The 9,508-nt window shown below is 40.8% G+C and overlaps 1 protein-coding gene across 1 annotated transcript in view; it reads right to left on the bottom strand.

The window, feature by feature from the left end:
* ANXA7 (annexin A7) overlaps positions 1-9,508 on the bottom strand; it is a 59,311-nt gene that overhangs the window by 25,263 nt on the left and 24,540 nt on the right. The window contains exons 2-5 of the mRNA XM_007053226.4: positions 8,428-8,482; positions 4,112-4,340; positions 2,356-2,463; positions 106-149 (exon numbers count right to left, since the gene is read on the bottom strand). Coding sequence (XP_007053288.1) covers positions 106-149; positions 2,356-2,463; positions 4,112-4,340; positions 8,428-8,481 — 435 coding nt within the window. The 5' untranslated portion in view covers position 8,482. The remainder of the gene's footprint in view (positions 1-105; positions 150-2,355; positions 2,464-4,111; positions 4,341-8,427; positions 8,483-9,508) is intronic.

Raw genomic sequence — 9,508 nt, 5'->3', positions numbered from 1 at the left:
AGAGGCAGTATTTTACATTGCTATCCCCAAAACACAACTGTCATTTTCCCCATGAAAACTGTAATGTACTGCTCAGTTTTATTATGAAAGTAGTACAATACATACCTGACTAGGCATTGGGGAAGGTACTTGTCCACCAGGGTATCCCACTTAAAGGAAAATTTTAAAACAAAGAAAAAGAAAAAGATTATTTCTTAATACAGAGTTAATATAGTATAATGTATCATCTTATTGCATAACGCATCACTTTACACATCTATCAACTTTGCATACATAATCTCTGTTTTCACATATGAAGTTGCCTATGGTACTCAGCAAACTGCAGCTCTTGTGGAACCCACGAGAATGACTAGCAATAGCCAATTGTGAAGGGTTCGGTCACAGAGACCCCCTTGGGACTGTCACCTGATGTGCTGAGACTACCTCTGAGTCAGTTTTCTCTGACAGTTTGGGCCTCCAGAACCCTGCCTTGTTGAGCCAGATATGCCAGTCTGCTCCAACACAGATCCAGGGTCTGAACCACAGGCCCCAAAGCTGCAGACTTAACTGAAAACAGCTTAAGAAGTGCTCCTGTCTCCAGCACCCAGACACCCAGTTCCCAATGGGATCCAAACCCCAAATAAATCCGTTTTACTCTGTATAAAGCTTATACAGGGTAAAGTCATAAATTGTCCACCCTCTATAACACTGATAGAGAGATAAGCACAGCTGTTTGCTCCCCCATGTATTAATTACTTACTCTGGGTTCATTAATAAGCAAAAAGTGATTTTATTTAGTATAAAAAGTAGGATTTAAGTGGTTCCAGGTAATAACAGCCAGAGCAAAGTAAGTTATCAAGCAAAATAAAACAAAACAAGTCTAAGCCTAATACAGTAAGAAACTGATTATTTATAAAATCTCACCCTCAGAGATGTTCCAATAAGCTTCTTTCACAGAAGTGTTATAGAGGGTGGACAATTTGAGTTTACCCTGTATAAGCTTTATGCAGAGTAAAACAGACTTATTTGGGGTTTGAATCCCATTGGGAGCTGGGTGTCTGGGTGCTAGAGACAGGAGCACCTCTTAAGCATTTTCAGTTAAGTCTGCAGCTTTGGGGATGTGGGTAAGACCCCGGGTCTGTGTTGCAGCAGACTAGCGTATCTGGATCAACAAAGCAGGGTTCTGAAGTCCCAAGCTGGGAGGGAAAACAGGCTCAGAGGTAGTCTCAGCACATCAGGTGGCAGTCCCCAGGGGGTCTCTGTGATGCACCCCTTCATACCAATAAGCCACAGGAGTGCTCCAGTACACATGCTGGTAAGAAAGCATCAAGAGTGCTAAGCAATTTTACTAGTGCTGTGGGAGCTAGTGAACTCTCTCCCTTCTAATCCTTGCTCCCTATGACAAAAGCCAGGAAACTCAGAGCTAAGGAACAACCTGTGTTCAAAAGGAGCTCGGCAGTTCAGTGTAAAAGATATTCTAATCACTAAGCTGACTAGAGTGAAGAGTAAATCACTTACAAATGTCGTAAATATAAATAGTGATACACTGACAATTGTTAAAGCAAAATACAACTGAAGTAGTCTGGTTTTCCATTAGAAAGCATTGGAAACCCAAACACTACATGTGTGTTTTATTTTTCATATGTAGGCAGGTGTACATTCTCGTGTTGTGTTAACAGTGGCTTAACCACTATTAAAGTTAGTGAAGCAATTCTTAAAGGAACTAAGATGGCCCTCGTAGCTGTCCCCATTCTCAGTCTCTTCTAAGTGCTGCTCTTAAGCGCATTTAAGGAGATAATTGCCTAGCTGGCAACTGAAAATCCTTAAAATGTCCTTAAAGCACATCATTTGCATTCACTGCGTTGCCTTTAAGTACCAGCCTACCTTCCTTTATACTTCCCCCTACTCCCAAGTGCTTAATTCAGTGTGGGCATAGAGATTTACTCTCACTGCTGAGCTCTGCACATATTTCTCTTGGCTTTGCAGAAGCCTCTCCATACAGGCACTGATCACTAGTGCATTCTGGTTTTCACAATTCATCAATGGCCTTGAGGATCAAGACACAACAGCATCCCAAACACTCTATGAAAATAAACAGCAACAGGAAGTGTGCCTTTTCTGATATACGTAGTATTTATTTAGATTTGAGTTCTCCTGTCAGTCATTCATTGGTCTTAGAAATCATCAGGAATTGTCTGTCCTTCATAAGAACAGACACAGCATCCAACTGCAATAGCTAGGAACAAAAGAGGGAGCTGCGGGCATAATTGCAGTTTCTTAACCTGGAATTCCTTGGTGCAACTCTTAGGTATATGACTTTTTTGGTATCTGACTAGGATGCGCACACACAAGCACACGCACACCCCCATTACCTACCTGGTATTTGTGCTGGTCCACCTCCCACATAGCTTTGAGATGGAGGTTGAGGATAACCACCAAAGCCAGATCCATTAGGGGGGACACCAAACCCAGGACCTGTAGGAGCTAGAGGGGAAAAAAGAAGTCAAAAATAGAAGTTTTTTGGTCATTTAAATTTTAGTTGATTTATAATAAAAACAGAGTAGGACGCTGTGCAATGCACCTGAAACCAAAAATCTTTGGACACAAACAACAATATCCTAATAATTTATACAAAGATTTGAAAAGCTACTACCATGCCTCATGAGTTCAGATACTGGATTGGAATAAAAGTGGTATATAATCATAACATTTCTGATTTACCTTCATCTCCTTCAGAAATAAGTCTGTGCACCTTTCGGGTTGGATTTATTTAGGTGAAGTGTATTGAGAAACACATTTGTTTTTTTCCATTGGAATAATGTTAGACTTGGGAAAACACATGTATGTTTACTTCATAAAGCTTGCAGTTTGACCTCTGGTAATTGTCAGACAGAAGCAATAACACTAGTGGGGGGGGAGCAGAGGGCTTTCCTGAGAAGCCTGTTATTCAAAAACTGATATGTCAGAGTTTGGCTCTGGGTCGAGGCAGAACAGGAAACAAAAAATGATAAATGTTTACCCAGACCACATGTGCTAGGAATACAATGCAAGTTGACAGCGAGTGCAGATGAGAATTATTTTTTTTAAATGGGGTTGAAGCAGAAAAGAGGTGTGAATAATAACATACATTCAGTGTTTAGAGCCTTGCCATCAAAATTAACAAAACTTCTGAATCCACAGCAACAACCCTAAAATCCTTTCCCTAATGAAATTTGTGAAAAAATGTATTCCAATATTATACATATATATATATATATACTCCCTTTGATTAGAGCATAAAGCATTTGATAGCTATTAATTAAGTAAGACTCAATAGCAAGAGGATAATTACTTACCCATTATCTGAAACTGAGGCACAAAGAGATTAAGCAATTTGACCATGGTCACACAACACGTCAGTGACATAAATGGAAATACTGGAGCTACCATGTAGGCTGTATTTCAGAGTCAGTTCCAGGGACAGACCACCAGAACTGACAGCTGAAAGACCTTCATGTGCTTTGGTTTTCTATTGTACCTGGTTTCTATCGGGAACTGGCTTCAATTAATTTTCTGATTTTTCCCCTTTGAATGTTCTCACCTAACCATGCTCTCTAATAGTTGCTCTTTGGCTCCCTCCATAGCTCTCCTCTGCCTTTTCTCTTTGAGCATAAACACTCACTCTCTCCCTCTCCCCCTCCCCACACCTGCCCTCCCTATTCTCCTGTTCCCACAAAGTTCCACCTCTGCCCTGCTGCCAACAAAACCCAGCTTGCTGATTGTGACTGGACTGGTGACAAACTCTATTCCTCTTCTTTCCTCTTCCTACTCCCTTCCTCTAACCCCAGTTAAAAACAAACCAAACCTACTCATTTGTTTGTATTCCCATCCCCTACCCTTTTGTCCATTTGTATCATTAAACTGTAAACCCTTCAGGACACTGGTCACTTCTTTCCATGTCTGTATAGTGCCCAGCACCTGGGCCCTTGGGTGCTATTATAATATTAATATTGCCTACTCCACAGGACCAAGCTCTGAGTGCCAGTCCCCTGCAATAACCACTAGACAAAGCTTACTTTTTTGTATTTTCTGAACCAAATACAGGGACTGATTATGATGGAATTAACCTGTGAACAGTGTTCTTGAATATTACCTCCGGGATAAGATGGCATCCCCGCAGGTTGGGGAGCTCCAGGGTAGCCCCCCCCAGGTTGGGGAGCTCCAGGGTAGCCTCCAGACACAGGGTATCCTCCAGCTCCTGGGAACCCACCACTCGGTGGCGCTGCAGAATATGCACCACCTCCCACAGGAGGGAAGCCTCCAGGCACAGCAGGATAGGGGTATTGACCAGCAGGTGGATAAACAGACTCTTGTCCTGTAGGCTGAAAACAGATAATGGAGAGAATATTTGTGTATCTGCTAGAGACAGACAAGGGAATAAAGACTCTTTCTCTAGGTACCAAAGTATGCACAACTTAATTAACAATAAAGTCTGACTTAAACCCTTAATAAAGAAGAGAAATTCAAAAATCTGCACCGATGAACTTGCTTTAACTATTGTTACTGGGTTAAAAAAAACAGTACTGATATGGAGACATCAAAATGTATTTGCCTTGTCAAGTGTGAGCCTGACTGTTAACACTCTAATAGCAAGACGAACAATAAATGAAATACAGGTCTTAAAACAAGCACATTCAAAATTGACTAGGGTCTCTGAGGGAAAAGTTCCTATGGATTAATAGCCATACATGAGATCTCAGAAATATGCAATCCAAGAGCTCCTGAAACTATAGTTCATGACTATATAAATCAAATTGGTTCACTGTAAATCAGTTCTGGGCAGGTGCCACTCCCAAACTGCTCTGCAAACACAGCCCACACATTGTGTACAATTCATACTCACCCACTTCCTGGGATTTGGTTTTATTAACAGAAATTAACAATACAACAAAACTCTATTCAAACCTTCTCAGGCTTGGCTGCTCCCAAGATTCCTATCTCTGGACGGCTCAACTCACACATTAGATTCTTCCTGCCCAGAAGGCCATTCCCACCTGCCTTATATTTACTTCAGAGAGTCAGCAAAACCCACTTAAACCTTTCCCAGCAGAATCAAAACCTGCTAACAAAGTGGGGTATTTAGGAAAACACTTTTCAGAGTAACAGCCGTGTTAGTCTGTATTCGCAAAAAGAAAAGGAGTACTTGTGGCACCTTAGAGACTAACCAATTTATCTGAGCATAAGCTTTCGTGAGCTACAGTTCACTTCATTGGATGTATCCGATGAAGTGAGCTGTAGCTCACGAAAGCTTATGCTCAAATAAATTGGTTAGTCTCTAAGGTGCCACAAGTACTCCTTTTCTTTTTAGGAAAACACTGTCAGTATGACTTCCTGACTTCAGGGCCTGTTGGGACAATACAGAGGCCACACACCTCACCTAGGAGTAATTGTAATGTAAATTTCTAGCCAAAAAACACTAACAGTACAACTCATTTTAGGCAGAATAGCAATCATTTCACATTTTAAAATATTTTAAACCTAGCAAAGCAATAAATCCCCAACGAATAAGCTGCAATATTTCATTAAAACTCTAATTAAGATATTCCAATTAGTCACGTAATGAAATCAAGTGTGTTTCTGGGATGAAACTTTAGCATTTCAGAATCTAGTGCAGCACTTTTGCTCATGAAAATAGAGGTTTCTAACAGACAAGGCTAATAAAGCCCTTAACTATAGCTGCACAAAGGGTGCCACTAGAATTGTTAGGACACATTCTGAATATATTAGCAGATCCCTGAAAAAATGATAAATGCAGCTGTGTTGTATGCATAGTACTTGAGTTTGTTGCATATGAATCATTTTCATCATGTTACAGTTCTCAAACTAGCTTAAATTTTCCAGTGCAGCTCATCCATCCACAGGATTCTAGATTAGTTTCTGATCCTCTTCTGCTGGATTGAAGTTGGTTTGAAGCTTTTTGGAAATGAAGACCATATAACACTCAAGGCTGCACTAATAATCTCCATATCCTAGGCTGTCATGGGCTATGCTTTAAAGAATGGTGACAAAACTTTTGAAATCAGTGTAATGATTAATGATACTTAAATTCAAAATTTATCTGAAAATCTTTCTTGATCAAAATACATGTTACAAACTAAGTGTTTTCACAATCTAAATTTGACTTATAGTATGCACTTGTAGAGTAAATGTGATGTGTCTAGCAATAATGCTAGGTAAAAACTCTTCAGTAAAGTTGGGAATACTACTGCAAACATTCTCTTACCCTCTTTTTTTTTTTTTTTTTTGTTATTGATGTCCAACTTCTTATATGTCATATATAAGTCATCAGGAATTTCCCATTTATTATTATTTTAAAGGGACAAAATCCACTTTAAAAAAATCACACTTCTGTCTCAAAACTTTTTGTGTTATAATATAATAAATTGTTATAGTAAATGCCTAACATTACTATAACTGAAAGAGTAGAGAAAAGGTATTTCGCTTCTTTCAGATTTGTTGTATTTGTCCATCTTGACAGCATTTTGGATATAGTCAGTTTCACGGTTTCCCCTGTTCGTATGAATCTTTCACACTTCAAGTGGGTAAAGAAAACACACTTTAAAATATATATATATAATGTGATTGACAAGACAAGGCAGAAAGCTTAATGGCAGGTGTAGTATCTGAAAATACTTTTAATTCATTTTTTGAATTTGACCAGATTTCAAGCTGTTTACTTTTAAAGGGTAGTTCTCACCAACATAACTTTTCATACTATGAATGTTTACCTACAATAAACCCTCAGTTAGAGATTTTTCCTTAAAAAAGCAGGGCCTGATTTTTTAAGCATATGTTGGTGCTCAGCACCTCCGGGAAAAAAGTTTGGTTCTGTTTGTTAAATGCAGATTTGATCTAAAAGCATTCAGCTACTCTTTCACTTCTTAACTCGAGACAGAGACTGATGGTAGTACTAATGACTGGGGACCCCGCAGCTGGGCTCAGGGGGGAGAGGGTGCGGGTATCTGAGCTGCGGGGGGGAGGGGGAGCCACAGCTGGGCTCAGCGGGGAGAAGGTGCAGGTATCTGGGCCGGGGGGGCGGGCTGTGGCAGAGCTGTGGGAAGGAGGGGGTTTGGGTGTATTGCCTGCGGGGGGAGGGGTTGTGGGTGTCTGGTCCCCCGACTGGGCTCTGGGGAGGGAGGAAGGGTGCAGAGAAACAGGAAGTGGGTTCTCATAGTGGTTTCTTTAACTCTCTACTCCTGGGGGAATTTTTGTGTGTGTCTGTATTGTTACAGACATACTTGCTGACAGGTATTTTGAAATAAATTACCAAATAACTGAAACTGGTGTGATTATGTAGTGTTATTTTGACAAATAAAATTTACAGAATTTTGCAGAATTTTAAAATATTGTGGCAGAATTTTTAATATCTTGGCGCAGAATGCCCCCAGGAGTATTCAGTGGAATCTTAGATCTTCTGAGGGAGGGGAGGGATAGCTCAGTGGTTTGAGCATTGGCCTGCTAAACCCCGGGTTGTGAGTTCAATCCTTGAGGAGGCCATTCGAGATCTGGGGCAGAAATTGAGGATTGGTCCTGCTTTGAGCAGGGGGTTGGACTAGAGGACCTCCTGAGGTCCCTTCCAACCCTGATATTCTATGATTCTACTCATGAGTTGCAAGAGGAATGAAGTCCCACAGCCAAAAGACAAGACAAATTAGCTAAACTGCTCTGCAGCAAAAGACAAGTCCTCACGGTGTAGAAGCAAGAAGCTAGATTTTCAAAGATGCTCATTACTCACGGCTCTCACTGAAATTAATGGGAGCTACAGTTTACTCAGCAACTCTGAAAAATCAGGCCACAGATCTACAGGGTATTACAGCTGAACCTGAAGCATGACCAGATGTGTGAACTCCAGCAAAGACTGATCTAGATTCAAATATCATCTGTATAACAGGCTGAAGCGAAACCCCAGATCAGAAGATCCTTGAACTTCTATATACATGGGGAGTGAGTCACAAAGTTTGGATTCAAATGTAGATCCAAACTACTGAATAAACACTGCTCTCATGACAAGAGGCACAGGACTATCCAGGAAAACAAAGAAAATCAAGAGAATCGACAAGTTACAAAACAAAACAAAACAAATCACCAAAACTGAGCCAAGCTTCTCTCAGCCTAGCAAATAACAAAAGAATTGTCTCTTAGGAGACCATGAAATGCCCTGAATGCCCATTACAGGAGCATGCTTTTTTTCCTCACGTGGAGAGGAAATAATTCTTTACTGCATTAGATTATCTGGACCCAAGCTCATGAACATCTTGAGGGATGATGCCAGAGACTGTAAATCTAAAAATATCCTGCACGAAAGTAATGACTAATATTCCCCCAGCACATGACATGACAGAAGAGAAAGTCACAAGGGCGTGGCCTATATTTCAAGTACAAGGCATTTAAAAAACAGGCCATACTTACGGGATATCCAGGGAAAGCAGGATAGCCTGAAGGGGGATAGCCTGGGTATGACATTCTGAAAAAGAACAATATTTTCAGTGACCAACTTTTGGATTTAAAGTACAGTGGGATGAGTTAGTTGTTTGTGTGCTGAGTACGCATTATCTTGCTTAGCTGTGGAGGTCAGTACATGTTACTGATATGTATGAATTTTACTTGTCAGCTACTTTAAAAAAATATAAGTTTTCATTTCAGAACTTTTCAGACACACAAACCTAATGAGGCAGATACAAAAGGAAAACCACATATCAATCATGCCACTCAGTGCCACTTTTGTTTAACCAGACAAATACAGGAAGAGAATTGTCTCCCAGGAAAGCGTTCTGTAAGGGTCTGGTCCAGTAAAGCTAAGGGCATTCTGCACCTTCCAAGATCAGGAGCTAGAAGAGGAGCATTGTATTTTATTTATGGAAGTTAAAAATGGTTTATGAAGCTATCATTTTCATAACTAAATAAAAATATGTTTTAATGTAATCTTCTTCTAGCACAAAAATAAGCATCTATTTCACACACCAAACTCAGGGTATGTCTAAACTACGAAATTAGGTCCAATTTATAGAAGTCGATTTTTTAGAAATCAATTTTATACAGTCGACTGTGTGTTTCCCCACTTAAGACCATTAAGTCGGCAGAGAGCGTCCACACTACCGAGGCTAGTGTCGACTTCCAGAGCGTTGCATTGTGGGTAGCTATCCCACAGTTCCCACAGTCTCCGCCACCCACTGGAATTCTGGGTTGAGATCCCAATGCGTGCTAGGGCAAAAACATTGTCGCGGGTGGTTCTGGGTATATGTTGTCAGGCCCCGCCCCCCGTGAAAGCAACGGCAGACAATCGTTTCCCATCTTTTTTCCTGGGTTACCCATGCAGACGCCATACCACAGCAAGCATGGAACTCACTCAGCACACTGTCACCATACGTGTCCTGGGTGCTGGCAGACATGGTAGAATCATAGAATACCAGGGTTGGAAAGGACCTCAAGAGGTCATCTAGTCCAACCCCCTGCTCAAAGCAGGACGAATCCCCAATTTTTTGCCTCAGAT

The sequence above is a fragment of the Chelonia mydas genome, chromosome 7 (genome assembly GCF_015237465.2).
Source record: "Chelonia mydas isolate rCheMyd1 chromosome 7, rCheMyd1.pri.v2, whole genome shotgun sequence".
Taxonomy (NCBI): domain Eukaryota; kingdom Metazoa; phylum Chordata; order Testudines; family Cheloniidae; genus Chelonia; species Chelonia mydas.
The sequence above is the reverse complement of the archived record's forward strand: the minus strand, read 5'-3'. Positions and strand labels throughout refer to the sequence as shown.